Genomic DNA, 24,629 nt, shown 5'->3' on the forward strand with positions numbered 1-24,629 from the left:
TCAGGCAAACAGCGGTGCTGAAACAGAAAACGGGATTTGGAACCTACAGTGCACTAAAATCATGTATACATCCAGAGAACGCCATGAATTGGATGTGAGCTGTTTTGAGTTGCATGCGCCTACGATTATTGAGCAATACGGTACCGCCAACGAAGAAGTGCAAGTGGATTTGAATCTTTTTTCAGATAAGCCTCGCCAAAAAATTGACCCCGCCACCCATAAAGATTAGAAAAAAGAGAATATGAAATTTGTACTTTTAGTTCTTATTGGAGAGGGTGAAATTGGGACGTCATTATTAATTTGCATGAAAAGGTCCGTTTTTCGGTACATTTGCCTCCAAACGAACTCACACAAGCAGTTGTTCACTAAACATCGGTGTGTGCCAAATTGGCGTTTATTCTGTATCTTCCTGACGTGCCAAAGAGATTCAATAGTTTGTGTGTGAGATCCATTTGTTGGATGCACGAAGTTTTCGGTATGATTAACCGTTTCATGAATATAATTCATGTCAACCATCGTTTCAATTCCTTGGTATGATGCCCACATATTGCAGATGATGACTGAGTCGGGGGCGATGCAGGCCTGGATTGTGTCCATCAAATTGCCCGCAGTTCGATCTGGCACTGCATACATGAATACCTCTTCAGTCTCCGGCAGATCCCTACGAAAATCCACTGCTGGGGAAGGACTCACCCTGAGTGGTTTTTACGGAGAAGATATTAGCGTTTCATCGACCTCGACTGGTAGACCTGGGCCGCCGCAAATACGTATTGCCTTCTCCTTGTCATGAACGACAGCTGAAAACGTCAGAAAATTCATTTAAGGATTTACGTCTCAACGAAAATTTTTTTGCACAAAATGAACCTAGATGCAGATAAGGAATTGTTTTCCTCAAAAATAGGTCAATGTTGTGTGCATACATTAAATTGGAGCTGGCAAAAAGTGGCGGAGGTTAAACTTTTCGCACATGCACTTTTTGCATTAGCGGCGGGGCTCATATGGGAATGATCCGTGGATTTTATCTTTGAGCTCAAGACAAGCTATGAAGCACGAATACAGGTAATTCCAAGTTAAGGTGTAGTTCAACAAAAAGTGGATTAGGTATCGAGGCGTAAATCCTCCCACGCTTTCTGGTGTTCACGCACTGGGGTATAGAAATAATGACCAAACTGAACAATAGCGTTCAGTTCGCGAAGATTAAACAGATGTTTCTTTTTCAAACCGTAGCTGACTTGATTACTGGATAGTTTGCGGAGCATACAAGATGGGGTCGAAAAAATTGTGTACCACCCAGGAACCAGCACCGTTGTTACTGCTATCCCTCAGGCTAATTCACTTCAAGAGGCACTGACTTTGCACTGAGGAGGTAAGTGCTTTAAACAATGCAGCCAGGATGAATTCTCCGGGATAACGTTGACCGTTAGCCTCCAGAATGTTTCTCAGAATCCAGTGACATCAACAAGACGAGCCAAATTCTGTGTACACTGCATTGTCTGTCTGCTGTCCCCGCTCCAGTGCCTAGTGCCGGAAAAAGACCCACTGACAACGGACACAACAGCTTCATTGCGAACAAGCCAGTGCGAGGACCAAAGTACAACGGCCTCAAGCTATTTTCATTGAGGGGCACTGTCTGACCTTGGTCCAACGCTGTCTAGCGCTGTCTGGCTTTGATTCAGGGCTGTTTGGTCGGTGTCTGCTGGAGTTAAGGGTCTCAGTAGATTCCGGGAATTCCGCGGTTATTTTCAGGGGTCTTACCCTCCCGATAGTAACCAACGCCTCAAAGACAATCTGTAGTGTTACGTCAGGTTTACGCCAGCGCCCTGTGGTCCGTCGGTCATCTTGCTTCTGCAATATTTCGACCAAATAAACGTACAGCATTTCCCTTATTCAAGGTTGCTAGCCTGAAACTATCCATTTCAGTGTGAGAGTAAGACTGATATTCCTATACTTTTGTTATATCTGCTGATTCGCCAGTCTGTGGTGTCCGCTGCTGACCCGCTCCAGTACCTAATGCCGGAGAAAAAAGACTCACAGAAGAGAACACAACAGCTGTATTCCGAACAAGCGAGTGCGAGAGCGTGAGTGCGTGCGAGTGCGAAAAGTACAACGGCCTCAAGCTATTTATTGGGAGGACACTGTCTGAACTTAGTCCAGTGCTGACGCACACGGTCTGGCTTTGGCACGAGGCTGTGACATGCTGCATATTGCGGGGGCATTGTCTGACCTTGATCAACGATGACTCGCGCTTTCTGGGTTTGATACAAGGCTGTGACACGCTGCTTGTTGGGGCGTTCTGTCTGGTTAGCGTCCCGGTAGATTTCGGGCGTTCAATGGTTGCTCTAAGGACTGTGACCTCCCTGATAACTGTTACAAAATCAGTTGAATAAATGTTGCTTACTCAGGCAACCTGAAACAAAACTAATATTCGTACTTAACCTGTCAATACCTGGCCTGCATTCTGCTATAATATGTTAAGGTGAGCGACGACTAGACCGCGGAGACTGATGGTCTCAGAACTACATTTATGGTTAAACTTGAAGCTTTCCAAACATTCACTTTTGATGTTACTCAAAACGATTTTGTGATGGTTAATATACCGTCTAACGTTTGATGATCGCCCAAGTTTGCACCAAACAGTCAGGAAAATTGAGGATTGGGAAAATAAGGTGAATTAGATGAATAATTCAGAGTCATGCTTACTGTTCGATAATGAGTAAATACCCGCCAGCACTGATTTTCGTGCAATATCAGAAATTAATGAGTTGGGATCAGACCCCAGAACGTGTTAATGTCTGTTTCCTAACTGGAGAAAAAGCCGTGGATGTGGTCACGTGCACAGCGTTCCAGCTGGCATAAGCCACAAAACACATTTCTCCATCTGTGTACACTGCATTGTCTGTCTGCTGTCCCCGCTCCAGTGCCTAGTGCCGGAAAAAGACCCACTGACAACGGACACAACAGCTTCATTGCGAACAAGCCAGTGCGAGGACCAAAGTACAACGGCCTCAAGCTATTTTCATTGAGGGGCACTGTCTGACCTTGGTCCAACGCTGTCTAGCGCTGTCTGGCTTTGATTCAGGGCTGTTTGGTCGGTGTCTGCTGGAGTTAAGGGTCTCAGTAGATTCCGGGAATTCCGCGGTTATTTTCAGGGGTCTTACCCTCCCGATAGTAACCAACGCCTCAAAGACAATCTGTAGTGTTACGTCAGGTTTACGCCAGCGCCCTGTGGTCCGTCGGTCATCTTGCTTCTGCAATATTTCGACCAAATAAACGTACAGCATTTCCCTTATTCAAGGTTGCTAGCCTGAAACTATCCATTTCAGTGTGAGAGTAAGACTGATATTCCTATACTTTTGTTATATCTGCTGATTCGCCAGTCTGTGGTGTCCGCTGCTGACCCGCTCCAGTACCTAATGCCGGAGAAAAAAGACTCACAGAAGAGAACACAACAGCTGTATTCCGAACAAGCGAGTGCGAGAGCGTGAGTGCGTGCGAGTGCGAAAAGTACAACGGCCTCAAGCTATTTATTGGGAGGACACTGTCTGAACTTAGTCCAGTGCTGACGCACACGGTCTGGCTTTGGCACGAGGCTGTGACATGCTGCATATTGCGGGGGCATTGTCTGACCTTGATCAACGATGACTCGCGCTTTCTGGGTTTGATACAAGGCTGTGACACGCTGCTTGTTGGGGCGTTCTGTCTGGTTAGCGTCCCGGTAGATTTCGGGCGTTCAATGGTTGCTCTAAGGACTGTGACCTCCCTGATAACTGTTACAAAATCAGTTGAATAAATGTTGCTTACTCAGGCAACCTGAAACAAAACTAATATTCGTACTTAACCTGTCAATACCTGGCCTGCATTCTGCTATAATATGTTAAGGTGAGCGACGACTAGACCGCGGAGACTGATGGTCTCAGAACTACATTTATGGTTAAACTTGAAGCTTTCCAAACATTCACTTTTGATGTTACTCAAAACGATTTTGTGATGGTTAATATACCGTCTAACGTTTGATGATCGCCCAAGTTTGCACCAAACAGTCAGGAAAATTGAGGATTGGGAAAATAAGGTGAATTAGATGAATAATTCAGAGTCATGCTTACTGTTCGATAATGAGTAAATACCCGCCAGCACTGATTTTCGTGCAATATCAGAAATTAATGAGTTGGGATCAGACCCCAGAACGTGTTAATGTCTGTTTCCTAACTGGAGAAAAAGCCGTGGATGTGGTCACGTGCACAGCGTTCCAGCTGGCATAAGCCACAAAACACATTTCTCCACAGTACTTCGGTGAACACTTGGTCTGCTCTTTTTGTTTGCGAAGTTCACGTTGTTTGGGTCATACGTATCAGCACCCCAACCCCAAAAAGTTGGTGACCTTCCGTAGAGTCCCCTATTTTGTTGCGCAGCTGGACGTGATATTTTCTCACCTTCAGGCTTAGAAGATATGGTGCCTAAAACAGATTTCTTTCCAGTGCATACGTGGATTCATGACCAACGACGAATTTCATTAGTAGTCTTTTTCATAAACTCACTACCCACACGGAAATGCAACTATGCGGTTAGTACGTTGTAACGGTTTCGTATTCCTTTTAACGCGATGCTTTTTAGTGTCGTCGCTGCCATAATAAACTACGGTTTTATTCCAGGATGCTCTTTCAGGTACATGACGTGTTCCAGGAATTTGGCAGTGGATTTGGTAGGCATGAAGCTAAGTAAGAAATGATGGACAGGGTAAAGTCAGAAAGAGCATAAACAAACTCTAAGTGGGATATTTCTTTCAGGTGACAGTTGGCACCTCGGCTTTCCGCACATCCACAGTACAGCATAGCCAACTAGATCTATTGATAGCTGACTTGACCCTATCGTTCGATTCGTCGTTTGTAGAATTTGGTCTCTCTCGCTCATTGTTTTCCACCCTTGATGCGGTATGTAAGACGATTCATTTTTATTTTCTAAGCCTCGATGATGCTTATTCTTTTCTTGTTGCTTGGTTCAGGGGATCAGAGGAGGAATTCCAAATCCGTTGGTCACAACCAATCGATCCGGATACTCTTATAGCAGTTGTACGTATTCAAGCGGCATTTAGAGGCTATCACACTCGTTTATGCATGCGACTTCGTAGTCCACAAACCATCGTGTCATTCCTGGTCCCAAGCTTACGCTCTAACAGTCTGTCAGATTCACCGTTGGGCGATTGTGACACTCCTAGGTACGTCAGAATGAAGATGGCGCTTATGCGGAAAGCCAAACGTGTCGAATCCGGTTGGTCCAAATGTTTGGAATTGCTGAACCGTGGCCAAACGGAGCGGGAAATCGGTGTTGATTTGGTCCAGATGTTGGTTGAACAGAATGAACTTGAATTTGGAAGGGATTTAGAGCGGTACATCGCATGTTTGGACTTTACCGGCTCTCAACCAGCAAGGCCAGTTAGTGATATACTGAACCTAACCGAAGAATGTACAGCAAAACCAGAGCTGTCGCCTAAAGTGCAGGACTGGGTCACACTCCTCTTTCGAGATATACTGACCATTGGTCCACAAAACGACCCAAAGGATGAAGGTTCGACAAAAGACTTTAGGATGCGTTTCCGAACCGATCTGCCCGACTGTCAGGTTAAAATTATCAACAATGATACTGGTAAGTGTCAGCAGCATGCAAACCACATTCAGTTTCGTATGCTTTGCGAGTACTTCAGCTTTCAAACTGTTTTGTCACAACTTTTCCAGGCCAGGAGCTGCACACAATCTTTACCGGAACGGTTCATCCGATATCGCTGAAACTCAACAAAAATGGATATAGTTTGCTAGGCATTGGGGGTCCGAGTCCATCACCTGAAGGTCGTTGGCTTCTGCGCCTAATGGCTCCTGGGACAAATGGATTAAACGGTCTCCCGCAAATACAAAATGACTGGCAGCGTCCGCTGTGTACAGCATTCAAGGCAAAGGAGGTGACTGGTTATTACGTCCCAAACGAAAAAGCACTGTTGTTCAGGAGACACGTAGAGGTGAGTTCCTCTGGCAACCGATGGCTCGCCACCTAGCGCAGTTGACAGTTACAATTGAGATTTATCCCTTCAGTGAGTCCGGGAAAACCTAGAAACGCTGTAAAGCTGTTCTGGTTAAAATGATTGTGATAATCCTTGAACAAATTTTCCCACTCGAAAAGTCCGATTACAGTAATTTATTCCACTATGATATGTTTTCACTTTAAACTTACTATACGGTTTCATCTTTATTAGGAGTCGGCAGCAGTGCGCACCTTGCAACTATTCAGGATGATTCAAATTCACGACCTACCGGCCAGTAGTCTGGGTTCGTACCGTTCTACCACGAGCGGTTGATAATTGTCATTTGGGCACGATGTAGTGTCGTTTGGTCGAAGAATTCGCATCACGTGATCAAGTAGTGGTTGAAATTGATCTTGACTCCTCAAATCATCATCCCCTATGAAATTCAACCTATCGACGGATTGAACGAAGCTCCCTGGAGGGTTTGGTCTCGAGCGTTCATGTGGTTCTATCACCCACGTGAATCCAAATGTGTTTTGAAACGTCATCTAAAGTCATTTTTGAGATTGGTCCAAACACAGCTCCGAATCTCCATAAGTCTCGTTCAATGTTCTCCTTTAACGCCCATGGATGGGAGGAAGTAGTTCCAGGCAGCGTAATCCAACACGTGTCCACAGTGTCTATCCAGTTGGATTTATCCTCTAATATTTTACACCCTGGACTCAAGTCCGATGTCTGCATCCAAGTTAAGTACACCGCAGTATTTTTCACCTGTTGGAGCAGTTTCAGTGTTCGTGGCGCCGAGAGAAAAGACAAACGTATGATCAATAAACAATAGGTGGATTTATTGCCAGCTGATAAGACTAGGAACAGTGTATACAAAATAAAATGTAACGACTGTACTGAGGTTTATATAAGGCCAGAGAACCACGGAATTGTACACCAGAATTGGTGTGCATAAACGATCCATTCACAGACCACCAAGAAACGCACATAAACATCAGGCGATTCGGCAATGCACTAGACACTGGGCACAGGGTAGATTTAGAAAATGTGGACATTCTGAGACGGAGGCTAAGATTCGCTCCACAGTGAATGGTGGTCGAGGCGGGGGAAATCGCCAAGCATCCCAGTGTGAATAGAACAGAGGGCGTAGAACTGGCAAGCATGTGGAGAGTGGTTTTAAATCAGCCAAGATGACACGAGGTGGTGTGCAGTTATTAGCAAAATGGCTTGGGTGTAAAAGTACGAAATCCAAGCGGAGTACGATCCGATTAACCATCACCGCCACCAATCCCCAAACCCGGCACCTCTCGTCGAACACAGGCGAACAAAATCTGTGGACAACCCCATTAAGATGTCCTAGACAGAAAAAGCAAGGCCACAAAATCCGGATTCAGCATGAAGACAACTCCTCCCTGACTTATCTACCGTAAATGTCATCCCCGCTAACCAACAACCAAGAACATCAGACTGACACGCATCACTGATCAAATCGGCTAGAAATCTCACGGATTGGTTCTCTGACTACCTTAATACCCAATCAACCTGCTTACCTGCTCACTTGGCCTGACGAAACTTTTGTGTGAAGAGCGAAAGGTTGCCCAGCAGTAAGTCCACCGAACCCCTCTGAAACGATGACTACTCAGTCGGTTTCAAACATTTTCCAATTGATTGAAAACAAATGTATGATGTTTGATATTTCCGTCAAAAACCAATGGTTTTAGTCTCCCAATATGGCCTCATTCTTTTCATTATACACTGATTGAAGAATCTTCAAGGACACACTATAAGTTTCGTCCTTTATGACGTTTAGTGCGCGATGGTTGACATCAACCATATTTCCTGAGTGAACACCAGGTTGACTACATGGTAACTTGGTATTACCAGGAGACCAGACTGAATATCAGCCGTAGAATATTACTGTTATATATCTGTATTGTCTGTGTTGTACGTGTTGTATATCTGTTATTCATTCCAGCATACAATTAAAATGGCAAACGACGTTGGTGCAGTGTATCCTGAAGAGAATGAAGAAAATGAGCCGAAGTAGCGCGCTACACTCTAAACGGGCAGCAACGAATAAAGTACACTAGAAAGTAAAATGCTATTGGAAACATAACCAAAATAGAAATGTTCGTTTGGGGGAACCGTCTTAACAATTACTAACAAGATATTCAACTCACTTTCACTTGATTTCCCCGTTATTATAACGTAAATTTGCAAATCAGCTGTTTTCTCGGAGAAGCGTCACGCTCTCGAAGAACTATGTAAACCCTTCCGCGTGGAGACCCACCAGGGTTCGGGCCGCTCAGTTGAATCCAATAATAGCTCCACTGCATGTGCATTCACTGGAGACAAACCTCTTCCGTTGTTTGTCGGTAGATCAACTATCCCAAGATTTATGATAAGTGTATTGTTGCATTCCGTCAGGCTTCTCCACGCTTTCCTCATTTACCGGTACTCATTTGGACTGAGTGAATCCGATCTGAAATCTGGAGATCCATTTGTGTATATGAATCATTGTCCTAAAATCGATAAACCGAAATTCCCGTCATCGTTATTTTCTTTGTCAGCTCTGCTGCACTCTACAGCACGCTCTGTAATCGCTCACATGTGATGAGGTATCTTGTGAAAGAGAATGTCGCTCAGCCTTGTGGAGGACAAAATGTCGAAAGTTAACGAAGATATACTCATTTGTAAACTAATTGGGTTTTTTCGAGAGGCTCACTTGTAACCCAGCTGGATCTCTCGTTTGTGATGTTCTCAGGTTTCAAGTAGAACATGAGGTTGACGGAAACCCGGGGACTACGCCAACCTGATGAGCCCCGAAAAGTGCGAAACCGGTCGTGCGCTGTCGGCGAATTCAGCCAACTATCAGTAGTACGTTACAAAGATAAAATGTCGAAAGGTTTAGCCAGCTGACGTCGTTCTACCGTGAGAGCACTCTCCCCTAAAAAAACATACTCCTATATCAACTGAGTGGTAGGACATTTCCGTAAGCGAATAAGACTGCGATAGATCGGTTTACATAAAACTCGTCGGTAGGCTGAGACAATGATTATTCGTCCGAAAAGGTGAACCAAAAGGATCATAGCTGCCCGGGGGTTAGTGACCATCATCTGGCAAACGATGAGCATCATGTTACAATCCATCCATGAAATATTTTCAGCTCAAAATATCTGCGTAATTAGGGCGCGAAACTACCGACTAGCAGGTTCTGGTTCAAGAGCAATCCTGGTTTTTCTATAGCTCCTGTCTATGTTTGGTTATTCCTTGTGTTCCCTCCGAGTTGCACAGAAGCTATGCACAAAACCCCAGTCGAGTGAACTGTTGACTCATGTCGATAGGTTAAACGCAGGATTCAGCCTGTGGTGTGCACTTTCGGGAACGGTACGGTCTCAGGTAATCGTATCCAGTATCATCAGGTGACCATTTGCTGGAGGCCCCTGTTGGACTATTGTTGTATAATTCCAAAAAACACCCAAAAATCACTTTTGACTGTCCTGTCCACTGAGTGCCTACTTGTTATCTGAGATGAAACACCTGGCACAATATCCTAAGAATCAGTACAGTTCCCATATGAGTCATGTTCCTTAACATAAACGGTTGTATTAAAAACGAAGTGGACGGTTTTTTGGTATCACTATCAGTAATTTTAGTTCTGATAAGCTTGTACGGACGCTCTTGGTTCGGAGCTACTATAAACCACACGTTTGTAGCGGGTAGTTCTTTGTAACCAGTTATGAGTGCTTTTGACATGGCAATATACCCACAAACACTCGTTCTACTCACGAGTTCACAAGCGCAATACCATTCATTATCTGCTCTGCATTATATAAACATGATTCGATAGTATAATATAATATAGCAGGACAGAAGCATCTCCTAGGCTATTATCATTCCTGTAGACACCGCCTTATAAATCCTGGCTTGGTAAACGTTCTCGTCACAAAAAATCATTTACTCATTCAGAGTAAGGCTTAACAGTGCTATGTTCCCCGACATTGTGAAACGACTTTCTCTTTACACACCTTGGGCCACCAAATCAATCAATCCTACTTTCGCTACTATTATCATTTATTTTTGAAGAGCATGGTCACAGACATAGAAATTGAATGCAAGCGACGAGTGCGAAAGGGTAACAGGAGAATATGAGAGAAAAGAGAGAAACGTCTCATTCGAATTCACGCCACCAACAGTTCCAGTCAGATAAGATGAATCCCAACGTATGTAAAAATTTTGATATTGAAACATACGTCTAAAAACCAACAACCGAAGAAAGGACAAACAATGTTGATTGCTCTTCAAGGTGCGGTAGGCACTAGCCCAGTCAAGACTCGAACATCAGGCACAAGGTGTCCGTCATACTGGGTTTGGTTTGTGATTAAATGGCAAAAACGTACACTCAATACAAATATCTGGTTCTTAAGGGACTACTGTGAAAAAACCCTTCAGTTGATCCTTTGGAGCATGTCATATTGAGGATAAACCAGGCGGGCTCCTTCAGGTTACATCTCTAAGAAAGATTAAACGTGCTTCCTTGGTTTGTGCAAAAACCAAGGTCTTTTAGAGTCGGATGGGAAAACAACACAAAATCTAACCATTAGGTTCACCTCAAATTTTCTTGTTTTTTAAATTGAAAGATATCAGTGGAGGCCTTAGCGGTTTTATGGTCTTTCAACTATAAGGCGGTTACTTTGACAACTATACTATACTAAACTATACAATAAATTTGTCAGATAAGTTTTTAGATGGAAAGGTAGACCATGGAAGTCTGATGCAGTGACCTCTTCAGGGGGAATGGTGTAATCTACCGTCGCTGTAGTGAGTGTCAGCGCGCCGTTAACTAGCTGGCGATTACGGAAATTCGCAGAGAGGTCAGTCACACCTGAGAGACCAAATAGCTCCGTTCCCCATGATGTTCACTTGGTTAAAATAGCCTTTCTTCCTTGTGGTAGGTTGACAGAGATCAGCTGATCACCGTGCACCTTCGTTTGTCAGCTCCGAGCGTGCCGGTTCGACTGTCAATATTCCACTCTAACCAGCTGGTGACAGCTGCAACTGGTGTGGGTGAAGTCTGTGTACGAGCCCAATTACTTCGATCCACTAAAGATCTGCCGATCAGTCAACCCAGAAGCCTAACGAAAGAAGATCAGTCGGATTCCAGTTCCACCGGTCGCAGACCATCCGCTAAAAAGACTGGGAGAGTTTCAGTAAGTCAGTTTCCAAAATAGTCACTCTGAAACCTCATTGACCAATGTTCAGGTTAACGCACGATTCGCCAGTTCGTTGTTTTCCTACGGGCCCGATCGCCTTACTCTGGTAACAATTATCATGGTTTTCTCCCACTAGATTTATTGTTAGATGGGAAATTGCTTAAACTACAGATGGCAGCAGAACAGTCCTGTTATACGTGATGAAGTCTGATGTAGTGACTTGGATAGAACACTACTTCATCATCGCCGGATGCAATTATCCTCTTTCCATTACTTGTGCTAGTGTACTGTCCGTAAAAACACAAATTCTAAGCTTCTAACTCAACAATTTCTCCTGTAAACTATTTCCTCCCTAGATTTTAATCAATGCACCAGGCGATAGAATTCAACTGTGCTTTGTCTAATTGGGCCTGGGTGGAAGTGCCTCAGTCACAATTATTTTAGAAACAAGTGTGTTAATTATGGGAACATTCGGTTATCGGAAATGAAGGCTCTGACAACTCGTGAAAAGAAGACCAAAACGGAACGTGGGCAATATAGAGATCATCCTTCATCATTTCTCCGCTAACTACGGGGGCAAAAACCAGGTCGGGTAGTAGGGGAAGCAAAGCGCATCAACAAAATGCGTTGAGCTTGCTTACTGAACCATATCCGTAAGTTTTCACATCAATCTCATGAAATGGTTTGTAAATTGCCCGAATATAGGTGAATCGGATGAATTCAAGATGTTTGCTCCCCATGGCAGTTAGTTCAATGAGAACAGTGATTCAAAACCGTGTGCTATAATCTGATTTCTGGCACGACGCAGGACAACTATGAAGCAGTTTGGATATAAGCAAGCGTATCGTACCACTTGCGTGTTATCGCTAAGTTGGAGCAATGTGGATATAACACCCATGGAGCCCAGGAAATCATTCTTTCTTCGCAGGTTTCTCTCTGAAAAGCAGTGTTAAATATCCTCGATGATGTATCCAGAGTTGTTTACTTCTTTTCCGTTGCTTATGGTGACCTTATTGGAGCTTCTATCCACAAACGAACTTGGCTAAAAAAACGATGGCGAACATTTGCATGTGATGAAACATTTTAATTGTTGCTACGGTTTTGTAAAACTTGGTCCGTTCAATCTTTCCTGGCTTCATCTTTGAATTAGTCATTTAGAATGCTCATTCATTTGATCAGTGAGGTGAGTTCAAGTTTGTGTTGCATGCATGAACCAGTATGGTTGGAAACTATAGGTTTCAGCCAGGAGTGATGCGCTCGGAACTACTGATCTGACTGTCTCAGAGTTTGTGGAGATTTCCTCCAGGATTGCGACGTACTCGTTGTGAGTCGCTTGATTTCTATTGTTTCAACGTCCATTTTTCAGTTTCCACTATCTGGCAATTGCATGTGGATTCAGCTTCGTGCGAGTGTCTCTCATGAATACCGCAGTTTCTTAAACATGGCTGTTGTAACGTTCCACGGTTGGGACTTTGAGCTACGCGTGGGTAGATTGTCTCTATCATCGAAGTTGAGAGGTAGATCACCAAATCTCCAGTAACAAGTAGATGATCGGAATATCGGTGATAAGTCCTCGTAGGGTCCAGTCTCACGCCTTTGTGGGTTACAAAAAGCGAGCAACAGAGAAACGATTATCAGGTCAGTCCATGCAACTGCACACAGTTGCTAAAGAAGTCATGCTCACTAAACCCGCGATTTTCGTGAAAACATTCACATAGGTTTGACCGTAAAACCAGGATGTCTTCATTGGTAAGCATTGTGTGACCCATGAGGTATCACGGGTCAGCAGAAACCCGAAATCTGGGCAAAATCCATTTCGAAATCTTTCACCAACAACCACCACCCAACCAGGCATCAAAGACGTGTGTCTGAATCAAAACTATTGAGTGCTCTCATTACGGACATTTCCACCTCTCCAAATATCAGCGAATATTCACAAGTAGACTTTCCGTTTCATACACCGAGCAACGGTTTTGATTTATAATTCATACGGAAGTGGATTCGAGGCCTCCAGTTAAGTTAACGCGATCCAAAACCGCCAAAGTCTTCTAGTTTGCATGGGAATTTGAGAAAAAACAGCAAAAACATATGGGGGGGACATGTTAAGTTTAGGGGACAATTATCACGGATTCGGTTGACTTACGGGATTCTTAAGGTTTCTTAGCATGCCTATACGGCACAGAGAAGATGATTATCTTGGGAGAGTTCATCTGTCATAGCCATTTGGAGTGCAGCGCTGTCGTCCGTGACAACAGAACTTATTGATTCGCGAAAAGCACTCATTTGCAAACAAATGTGGTTTTGTGATAGACTCACCTGGAACCCAGCTGAATATCTCTTTTCTGATGTTTCTAAGCACCTGAATGTTCTGCATCAGGCCGTCTCATGTTCCATCTGCAACGATATTCGATATATCGCGATACGTCTATAGACGTAATACACTACTCATAGGATTGAGGAATTCTCAGCAACCTCATGAGTAGTGGATTACATCTATGGAACTTATTATTATATACCAGCTGACATCCCTCGTTAAATGTAGAATGACTTGGGTGTTTTCATGCTCCGTAAAACAGAAACGTCCGGGATTTCCAACCTAATAGGCATTCATTAGGAAAAGAAGTGGGATGGTTTGTACCCAACACGGCCATCAGTGTAGGTCGAGTTTATCCCAGCTAGTTCAGGACGCCACCAGTACAGTTCAGTTCCGGAGCTGGGTATGAAATTATTTTCATCAACTATTCGTCTACTTCGGCTGATTTTGTGACGAGTGTACACCAGCAGCTACGGGTGGGTTGGTTGCTTGCAACGACCGAAGACTTCTGCATGGAGATCATCGATGTCTTTAGTTGTGGCTAACCTGCCACAATCTTTTCGGACAACCTCTCAGACGATGTGTACATCAACGCATTGCTTGAGATCCACGGTCGAATGAGCCTCACCTGCTTAGTGCTAAGTCGCCGACGAGCAACCTCACATTGTGTAAGTGTTCCACCGTTTGGGTGATTATGAAACATTATGGACTCGACGGTACTGTAGCCGCCATCACAACATCGAAAACTGAACATTGATTCACATCTTTTGCTGAGTGGTCGTTCTGAAGTTCACGGACCGGACAAGATAGGGAAGACGAGTAGGCCACTGGCCACGTAAGACCATCTGCACACAAATGCACAAACACAGTCATACTGTGGGACAGACCAATAGGAACGCGCGGACGTCCAAGTCAAAAGCTATAAGACCTGTACAAACAAAGAGAATGAACGCATTCCGACAAAGGGGCTAAATAAGGTGTAAAAAGCTCTGGGTGAGTTTTAAGCAGACGTACCTGTTTTGCCAAAGTATGACACGTGAATACCTCCTGCACAGCTCGATCAGTGACGAAGTGTTTGCAAGCAAAGTCGATAACCCCCTGCTCTGTCCCCCAAAACTTATGACTCACTTTATCAGTCAGCAGCCGAAGACTCTGATGATATCGTTTTCATTAAAATGATGTCTGATTTAAGCCTGATTAAATTCCTAGTCTTTGCAAATAGTATTCGGTTGATAGTGACCAGTGGTACATCAGATTATGCCACATGTTTCTGAGTCCCTTTAGCTTTTTTCAGCCGAATACCTCATAAACACTGTCCTTCTATGCACTGTTTAGCTGCGAAGTACGTTCATGAGTCTGCCGTCCATCCATCCATCCATCCATCCATCCATCCATCTCAGAACTTATTCACTTAGACTTAGTTACGAACCTCGCCAGCAACACAGTTTCTAACTTGGTCTACTCCATTTCCTCCGCACCCTACTTCCATAGCGACAAAGCAGCACAGGAAGTTCAGGACGGAAAAGCCGAGAAAGTAGTATAAGTTCCACGTCCCAACCGAAGCGGATGTCTAGCCGAGAGGGGCATCCCTTGTCAGGCGATCGAAGAAGTCATGTTCATCCTTGCTGGATCGAAGCGCATGTGGACAGGAATGCGTGGCCGTTAAGTTTGGAGAACTGGTCCTTCTTGGTGGAGCAGAAAAAAGCGCAGTTGGAAGAATTTTTGGGTACGTCAACCTTGAAAGCCCTGTCTGGTTTGTCCATAGGAATATGCTTGATTCTGTAAAACCTCTGTCAGTTTATTGCGTCTCTGAGTGGCACGCCTCAAATTCTGTGCCACCAAATTGTTTACCAAAACGTTTAAATTAGCAGAGGATCAGCACACGAATTTCAAACCAAAATTTGTGCTTTTCTTTGTCGAAATTCGCTACATTTTCCGGTTAGCTTTCACACTGTTTATTGTGTTCCGAAATTCTGGCAGCAGGACTTTTCAACACACTGAATCGCATTGGAAAATTTATTCTCAGTTACGAGGTTTTTTAAAGTTTCAGAGTTCACTTCGCAGAACGAAGTATCGTCCAAAGGTCGCACTTACTACGATGTAGCTCGTAAGTGCTTGAATAAGTCTCTTTTGTGTTCAAACACGTCGTACTCCGGAAGAAGTTATCCAACTTTAAAAGGGTACATTGTATTGACAAGTTATTTCTTGTAAGGTCAAGGAAAGATTTGTGCACACAGACGGCTAATTTTCAGCAATTAAACAAAATGTTTGGTCACAATATGAAGCAATATCATCAGTGCATGGACGGCTGGGTATTCCCTCCAGATCTGTTTGCCCTCGCGGGGTATTGCTTCTACATCACGAAGATACGATAAACACGGTAACTGTACCCGAATCAAGTATTAGAGTTTCAAAAGCGCAGAAAATGGTCATTGATGTGGGTTAAGAGCAGTTTGTCGTCCGATCTGAATAGAACTTCGTACGTTAAACAGGGAAATGTGGTGTGAGAAACCAGTGTTAATCGGCACACACAAACAGCGATACTGATGCAAGACTGGCCGCTAAAATAGACAGGGAGTTTCAATAAAACATTGAAGAAAGACTGCAGTTATCTCATACAATTCATACAAATTCATCTGTATTGAAGAAAGCACATCACAGTTGAAGTGAGTGATTATGCTGGGGATTCCTACTGGCACAGGAGACTTGTTTCGTTTTACTTTCCAGGTACATGTAACCTTTGTACTGATTATCGATATTTGCCAACCTCCTTACAGGTACATATCAACTCGTCCCACAGATAAGCTTGTCCCGCCTTGTAAGCAAGGGCGCGGCGTTTGGGTTACTCTGGATTTCCGAACAAATGTGTTTTGGTTGAGCGCCGAGTATACACCATAGATCTTAGTCTATGGAATGATCGCCTCAGGGGACCAATCATGAAGTAATACTTCGTGGTGGGGAGCTTACCCGTAAAAGTGTCTCGCGGGTCAAAATACAGATGACCCCTTTAGTCGTACCTTCCGAAAAGTGGTTCTCCCAGAAGAAACCCAACTCTGTTGGCCTGGGTTTCTGTAGTAACCGTATTTTCCTTAGCTCAGTTCTCGGTCTGAGCCTTCCAAGCTAGCGTTCACGTCAAAACAACCACCAAAGTTGCACAAGGTCTATTAATGCCCAAAACGAAGTCAGGAACAGTTGTACAGAGCTTCGTATATATAGCGTAGGCGATTATATCTTTCTGGAAATTCGGACGCGTTCTGGATGCGCCATTGGCGATCGGCATTTGGCCAATACTGGGTCATGATTGGCTGTTGGGTCCAGATTCTCGACCAATCAGATCTCGCCTTGATGCCGGACCGGCAAGCGTCCCGAATTCTTGGCCAGTCTCGTGCGGGCTAGGCTTATCGGTCGTAGCCGCGCCTGAAGACGTGCGGTATAGCGGGATCCGTGTGGATTCCTACCTAACAGTTTGACTCAGAATGACCTCGAGTGCACTGAGAGGACATTTGCGAACTACAGTGTGCAAATGTCACGAGCGCAAGTTACTACATATCTCGGAGGACTTGGCATTATGCTGTTTGAACAATACATTTCGTTGTGCGTAGCATTCAGTAAACTCGTGGCTGAGTTGCGAGGAAACCGGATAAAGCTTAATTGACTTCTCAACCGGTTTCAATGTGATAGGGTTTATCAGAGATATTTGTTTATATGAAATGCATTTTGGTTTTAATTTGCAACCGATCTTCCTACAATCGGAATAAGACATTCTTGTGACGGTCGCTCGCGTCTATAACTACTGAATCCAGTGGACGTTTTATTAATCTACTTTTCGGAAATTTATGACGTTAGCTCTAGAAAAATACACCTTTTGACCATGAGCACACAGATATAAATCCACAAATTATTGTACGTGGGACACACGGTACTTGTGGACAATTGGCTCTACCAAGTTATTTTATATCAGTGTACTGTGGAAGCCTTTGTGCTAATGGGAAACATCTTTATAAGGTTTATATAGGACAAACTGCCAGGGAATTGCACACCAGAATTGGTGAGCATAAAAGAAGGATTAACAAACCACCAAGGAATGTGGAAGAATACCAAACGCTGGTCAAAGACAGCGATGGCGGTACACGCCTTAGACACGAGACATGGAATAGATGTGGAGAATGTGGAAGTTTTAAGACGGGGACTGCGATTCACACCACAGCGGCTGATAGCCGAGGCGGTGGAAATTACTAAGCACCACAGCATGAATGGGATCGAGGGTGTGGAGCTGGCGAGCGTATGGAAACCGGTCTTAGCTACATCGAGTTGACGCGTGACGTGGGATCAATAGAAAAATACGGGGGTGGGGTGGTGGGGGTAGAAATCCCAACCCGACTAAAGGTCACAGCATCCCTCTTACACAACTTTCTTAGCACTAGCTCATTCACACAAAGGGCCAAGGTTCAAGCGACTTTCAAGAGGAACCATCAAATGAACCGGACCAGAAGAACTAAGACCCTGGGCTGAACCCAAACACATGTAGTTTTCCCCACCGACCCAACAGTTGTACAACCACTCTAACACTCTAAAATCCCTCGGCCGACACCCAACAGAGATTTAGCTTGACTTAACTGATTGGTTATCCTTCCGCCTTAAATCTTGACCAATCTCGGAACCTAGTCACTTGGCCTGACGAATATTTTGTGTCAATAAATCTACCGATAAATCTACCGATTGTCACCAAACTTTTTCGAAAACGATATTTTTAAGTAGTCCAGTCTTTAGCTTTGGCTGCCTGGGCTAAATATATGTACAGGAACCTCATGCGATGTCGGGCCACTCGTGATCTCTTAGCAACTCGTAAGTCCGGCAGCTGATAATTCCTACATCTGCAAATTAGCATTACGAACATTTTTTTCACTCTCAATGTTGAGAAAATATGAAAAATTAGATGCCATACATAGTTTCTAGTAGAGTCAACAGCTGATTGATGTAGGTTGTCGGAGCTGGAGCTCAGATCTCCGGATGGCCAAATGGAAGTTTCGTCCGGTGGTCTATCTTTCCAATTTGGCACACTGCTTTATCTCTTCATCTTTGATTTCTGAGATTCACCTTGTCTTGCTGCTGCAAAGTGCCTAACAAGTAGGCAACCGTGCTTTTATTAGTTCACCTCCGAAACAGTCGCAATGGTGAATCATTTTTATGATTTAAGCTGTCAACTGACTTTGTTTCCAAACTCGGCTACTTGCAGGCAGTGTCTGCTTTTGCAACCATGTAGATTTCACATTAAGATACTGATAATCAATATTCTTTTTTCGTGAATAAATCTTCAGGTAAGCAGGTCATAAAAGATTCAAATTCATTGTGTCTTACTGGTTGGGTGAAAGTCCAGTACCCCATGCAGGAGGTTCAGAATGTTCGGTAGAAGAATACCGGTCACTCCACTCGTCTTAACCTTTGACATATTCTCAGTGACCTTCACAACTCCCATGCTGAAAATTTTTCATTTGGTTTCCCACATTTTATCTAAATGAACCAGCTCTCCCTGTTACGAACTGAAAGTAGAGGATGGCCATATTATTCTTAAGTGCAACATTTTTGCAAATCGATAGGAAGGCACTTTCCTGTTATTGAGGCTTTCTGTTTGTTCGTATTAGCCCGGCGACAACGGGGAACACCGCCCAGACAGCGCACAACAACAACAACGGCCACGAAATCTTCGAAAGAAAAGCAAACGACGCTCCCTTCAGAGATTGATGAACGTCAAGCACACTGGAAAATGCGAATTATTTTGGATGCCAACAAACTGGTATGTGGTAAGGTGAAAAACAGGTACCACTGCACCCACATAGTGTCATGGCATTTGTCCTGTCACCAGATGAGTAAATTCAACAAGGTTAGAATAGCGTTCACGAGTAGTTTGAAAACTTACAACTGGGTAGTCTTTATATAAGCTTGTGTTTCGATACACAAATTCTGATATTCAGCGTGGACGCGCATGGTTCCCAAGTTGAGAGCATCGAATTTTCAGTCAAAGCATCAGGTGGGTGATCTCCCTCTTCCAATACTCGATGAGTTTGCTTAGTGAGAAAAAGGTCCGTCTGGGCCAGTTTCTTTCGGACTCCAATCGCGACTTAACGGTGAGGGGAAAAGTTGGTAACATCACAGAAATCGACTTTAAAATCATGAGAGAACCACCCCATCTACGTCACTTCTCTGTGGAATAACTCGATTGATTTTCCTGTGTCTAACATCCACTCATTGGCTCAGCGTTTTGTTGTAGTGTACAATTTCATGTTCAGCGTGTACATTTGGAGAGATCAGGGCAACTGCAACTTCATTCCGCTGTCAACTTCCGTAAACAACACAGATGGGGACTTCAAGACAGTGTACTTCAATTACAAACACTTTTGAGTAAATAGCACACTTACATGCTGAATTTAACCTGTTATGGATAAACTTCCCCTCTGAAAACCGCCGAGCTCCGTACGAATTTATCTAAGGCGTCAACAGTTAACTTCATCAATGAACGGAATGACATGCCTTGTGAAGGCTTTGATTTGGTGCACTTACAGCAATGTCGGACAGATTAGTTCAACTTACCATTCATGGCAAATGCGGCTGGTCCGACATTTGAAAGGCTATCGATTCGGCGTTTGACAGTGCTCGTCCCAAAACAAACTACATGCCATTTCGAATTTGACCGAGGCACAGAAGGTGACATCATCAGCGATTCAGCGATACAGTTGTTGGAACGACTCTTGCCTCGAATTCTCAAGAGTGATCGGGAGATATCTAGCTTAAGATAGGTCCAGTGGATAGAAAGACGGTGGCCATTGTAGAACGTGTAAATCTGTACAGAAACGTGTGTAGCGCCGGGCGAAGTAACTTGGCCGCTGAATGAACAGTGGGTGAGAGAAAATTATCTCGCATCAGATCGCACAGGTGTACTGTTGCACGTATCCAACCTTGAGTAGAACTTTTTGTTACCTACCTAGCGGACTGAAGGCAACTGGAAAACCCACGGCTGGACGACTGATTGTGGCGAACTACCACACCTAGCTATTTAGAGGACAGGTAAGCTATAACCTGAGTCTTACAGATGTGGGTACTGCAAGAAATCGGTAACACATAAAGTGTTCGAGAGTTCTAGGGTTCTCATAAAAACTAGGCGAATAATTCCATGTGGAATCACAAGTTTTTCACTTGATAAAGTGACTAGACTGAAGTGAGAATTTGCAGGGATGAGTAATGGTGTACCAGCCAGACCCCTACCTAAATTTTATCTCGTTTACCACGAATAGCATCTGGTATCTTGGCAATTTGTCAGTATACACTCATATGCTCGCACTTCGCGCAGCGAAGTGACCGGTACAAAAGCTGATTCCCGTTCGACTCAGTGAGTTGAGAAATTACGGTGGATTTGATCTGAAAGCAACTTAAAACAGGTGAACATCGTATCTCAAGTACGGTCAAGGCTGGTCCTGTTAGCACTAGTTTTTTTTCAGCGCAATGCAACCAACTATCCCACTTACTCGGTGCAGTGTCAGTTAAATTCAAAGCTCGTTGCTTGGTTTTTATCGAACCCGCTATAGAGATTGACAGCTAGTTAGCTGGAAGGAATTTTTGTCATTAACCAGTTGTCATCTTGTTCTGCCCTAGTTGCACGTTAGACGAGCTTTGTGAGAAGTCATTGATTTTTTTCTAAGGTGGATTTTGATCAAAAGTTGCTTAAAGTCCTGGGTGATGGCTAGTCTTCTCAAAATCCTGCAATGCTGTGGAAACCTCAATTGAGCGGACAAAAATCAGCACTTTCAAAGAGCGCTATCCTTGAACGAGGTCCCTCCTAAGGAGGCGACAGTAATTTAACTTCCATATCTAGTCTGATTACCTAGCTAGCTCACACAATCAATATGCAACAGTAAGTTGAAGCAAACTATGAATGACATGCATCCTAAAATAATCAATGGCACAGAACTAACGCCAAGTTAGCCATCTCAAGGTTGTTTCCGAAAGTGTTATCCCAGATGCAAGTGACTGCTTTGATATTGCTGCAATTGGAGCGGTAGGCCTGGATGCATGCATGTGTAAGTTCACGTCGAAATCACCGTAAACAGATCTAGACGGAGCTGTCACTGCAGTTCATCCTGATTATCTGATTTCGGAAAAATCGGCTTTGCGGACCGCAATGCACATGATCGGTCTTATGACACCCCCACCAGACAGGACGGCTGTGAAAGCAACCGGTTTGCGATTGGGTCATCCAAGCGCACTGCTCCAGTTAGCTCCATCAAGCCCAGCTAATCGGGTAGGGCCGTTCGCCTGCCGTCAAAGGCGTGATCAACCGAAGATTTCGCACCACCATGGATGCAATTTGGCTGGATGGATCTCCGGTGCCGAACTGGTACTGAACATTAGACGCCAACCCAGGCGAACCGGCCCACCGACACACTCCATTTGGGCTTGACTCGGCCGCGGACTGAGTCGTGTCTTATTGATGTTACGGCAGTGGCCGTGGTCTGATGAAGTCACGGTTATGGCCGTCTCGCCATCCGCCGCCGTCGCGGTGGCCTGAGCCGGTTCACACCGCCCTAACAACCAAACTGGAATAAACCGAACAACAGAAGCCGATTGGATAATTGCCTTTCTCAACTGCTTCAGAATTGCACAATCCAATCGTAACCAATTAGCATGGCAGTTGAAACGTCGAGACGCGATTCTAAATTAAAAGACTACTTTTACTTTTGCCGGAGCTCCTGGAAAACAGTCACAGGCGCGTCATTTGAAGTTATTATATGGCCTTGCACTCTGGGTTCTAATATTTGGTCTAAGGAAAAGCAGGACGAAACCAAGCGAGGAGACGTTAAATTGAGACAGGAGTTCTAATTTCTGCGTTACCTTACTCGTACGTGTTAGAACCTAGTAATTCTTTGATCCTAAGTAGAATGGTTCGGTACGGCTAAACGCAAAATCTAACAACAATGCATTCGAGACCCCTCAGATACCAACTACTCGAACCCACACGGACAGATGGTAGGCATGAGATACCGTGTCGAAATGTTATCTGAGTCCTGTGACCATCTGGACACATTTTCCTTTGAGTGTGAGTAAAGTCAGGCGAAGTTAGCAAACGCGGAGGCGACAGTTCAATATTTCAGCTGCGAGATAGGGCAAAGTTGATTGTCACTCAGTCAACCTACTGTTTAGCGGAGAACTGTGCACTTTGTGCTCTAATCACTGACGATGAGGGAACAATTAAGTGATAGCTGTGGATTAGTTGGTGATGGTTTGGACCGAGGTTACAAGATACTGACAAACGCACATTGTCCTTGATATATAGGGAGGTTTCTTTTTGAGTGAAACGGGGTCTATATTATCTGTTTCAGAATAAGTCATATAGTTTGATCGAACATTCTGACTTGCCTGTCATCTGTCGGTTCGCCTGCAGTTGCAGTGACACGTGTGTTGGTAAAACTGATCGAAATTTTCCTTGATGGATATCAGAACGTATTCTGAATGGGTCACAACAGAGCTTAAGAATGCAGGTGACAGTTTCTGAATAGTTAAAGTGACAAAAAGTGTTGGTCACCAACTTCCCTCGATCATCTGCACATCGGCGAACAAAGATGAACCCACGGGTTTTAATCACTTTGACTGGGACTATAGGCAATTGCCTCAAAAAGTAAAAACTTCACTTTACCAAGCACATTTTACCCAAGTCTGCAATGTTCAACTTAGACCAGTATTTGGAATGTTTGCAATTCTGGCACCCGACATTCACGTCCTGTGTCCGGCATGTCGCTCCATAACATCCATCAAGAGACTGCCGGTATGAAGCCCGCAGTATTATACTCCCGAGAAAACGTGACGGCTTTGCTGTAAATAGTTGTTCGTCTGTCTGTAAAAAAAGTCTATAATAAGTGCCTTGGAGTTAAGGAAGCATCAATAGAATGACTAATGCAGGCAAAACAGATAGTCCAGAGTAAACTAGGAATCAGACACCTGGTAGTGATCTTCCATCCCATTATAAATGTGCTTACCGTATGATCTTTATAGAGAATTGCCATCTATCTCAACAAAAAATAGCTTTTGAAGTTGGTGATGTGTTGGAATATTGGTAGCTCGGGTGCATTAGTTGGTAATTGATCAGGTGGCTGTTGATTTGCAGTCGATTTGCGAACGTTTCGTCACCATCCGAGGAGACATCATCGGTACGCTGTTGGTTGGTAGTCCCTCTCTTCCTGCCTGCGTTTATATAGTTTACAAAGAACAGCCTTTGCGCTGTAACCTGATTGGCCACTGACAATGATCCTACTTGGATTCTGGTTGGTCCGATTATAATCTGTGTTGCGTTGTGATGGAAAAGACAAGTGTAATCTACAAAATTCAAAGCAACGACTATGAAAAACACTAGATGGGACAAACAGGGAGGAAACTGTCAACCAGAATAAACGAACAGAGGTTCGCCACCAGGAGACACGACCAACTCTCTTCCATCTCTGCACACGAAGATGGAGAAGGGCACAAATTCGATTGGAATAACGTCCGTATACTGGGCCAGGCAAGAAGAAAAAAAACGCGAGTTCATGGAGGCCAGGTACTCCACTGATAAGCAATAAACAAACGCATTGAGATCGATCCTGTCTACCAGCCTCTGAGGACAACGGGAATCCAGAACCACAAAACCCGAGGCTAAACTCGGACTCAAAGAAGAAAGCAGTATAACAACAAACTACTAAAAATAGGAGTATATCACAAACCAACAGAGAAGCCGACCACGACGCAATGCAGATAAAGAACAGGCCAACCGAAAGAGACGATAATGGACGACAATTTCAACAGTAGCGTGGCCGTAGAAAGCGAGAAATACAGACTATAACGCAACACAGATTAAGATTGGACCAACCATAATCCAAGTAGGATGATTGTCAATGGCCAATTAGGTTACAGCGCAATGGTTGCTATTTGTAACCTATATAAGCGCTGGTACGAAGACAGGGACTACCCAACTAACAGCGCAACCAAGATAGCTCTTCGAATGGTGACAAAAAGTTTGCAAATCAATTGCCAAGCTCGGCAAACAGATCAACAGCCACCTGAT

The 24,629-nt window shown here is 44.2% G+C and overlaps 1 protein-coding gene across 1 annotated transcript in view; it reads left to right on the forward strand.

Annotated features, from left to right (window-relative positions):
- Positions 1-4,784: 4,784 nt before the first annotated feature.
- T265_14792 (hypothetical protein) overlaps positions 4,785-24,629 on the forward strand; it is a gene marked incomplete at both ends in the record, with an annotated part of 22,029 nt that continues 2,184 nt past the window's right edge. Inside the window, 9 exons of the mRNA XM_009175257.1 lie at positions 4,785-5,676; positions 5,730-6,007; positions 10,972-11,230; positions 14,828-14,904; positions 15,035-15,269; positions 19,186-19,337; positions 21,531-21,615; positions 21,652-21,932; positions 23,679-23,811. Coding sequence (XP_009173521.1) covers positions 4,785-5,676; positions 5,730-6,007; positions 10,972-11,230; positions 14,828-14,904; positions 15,035-15,269; positions 19,186-19,337; positions 21,531-21,615; positions 21,652-21,932; positions 23,679-23,811 — 2,392 coding nt within the window. The remainder of the gene's footprint in view (positions 5,677-5,729; positions 6,008-10,971; positions 11,231-14,827; positions 14,905-15,034; positions 15,270-19,185; positions 19,338-21,530; positions 21,616-21,651; positions 21,933-23,678; positions 23,812-24,629) is intronic.

Source organism: Opisthorchis viverrini, assembly GCF_000715545.1.
Source record: "Opisthorchis viverrini unplaced genomic scaffold opera_v5_265, whole genome shotgun sequence".
Lineage (NCBI taxonomy): Eukaryota > Metazoa > Platyhelminthes > Trematoda > Opisthorchiida > Opisthorchiidae > Opisthorchis > Opisthorchis viverrini.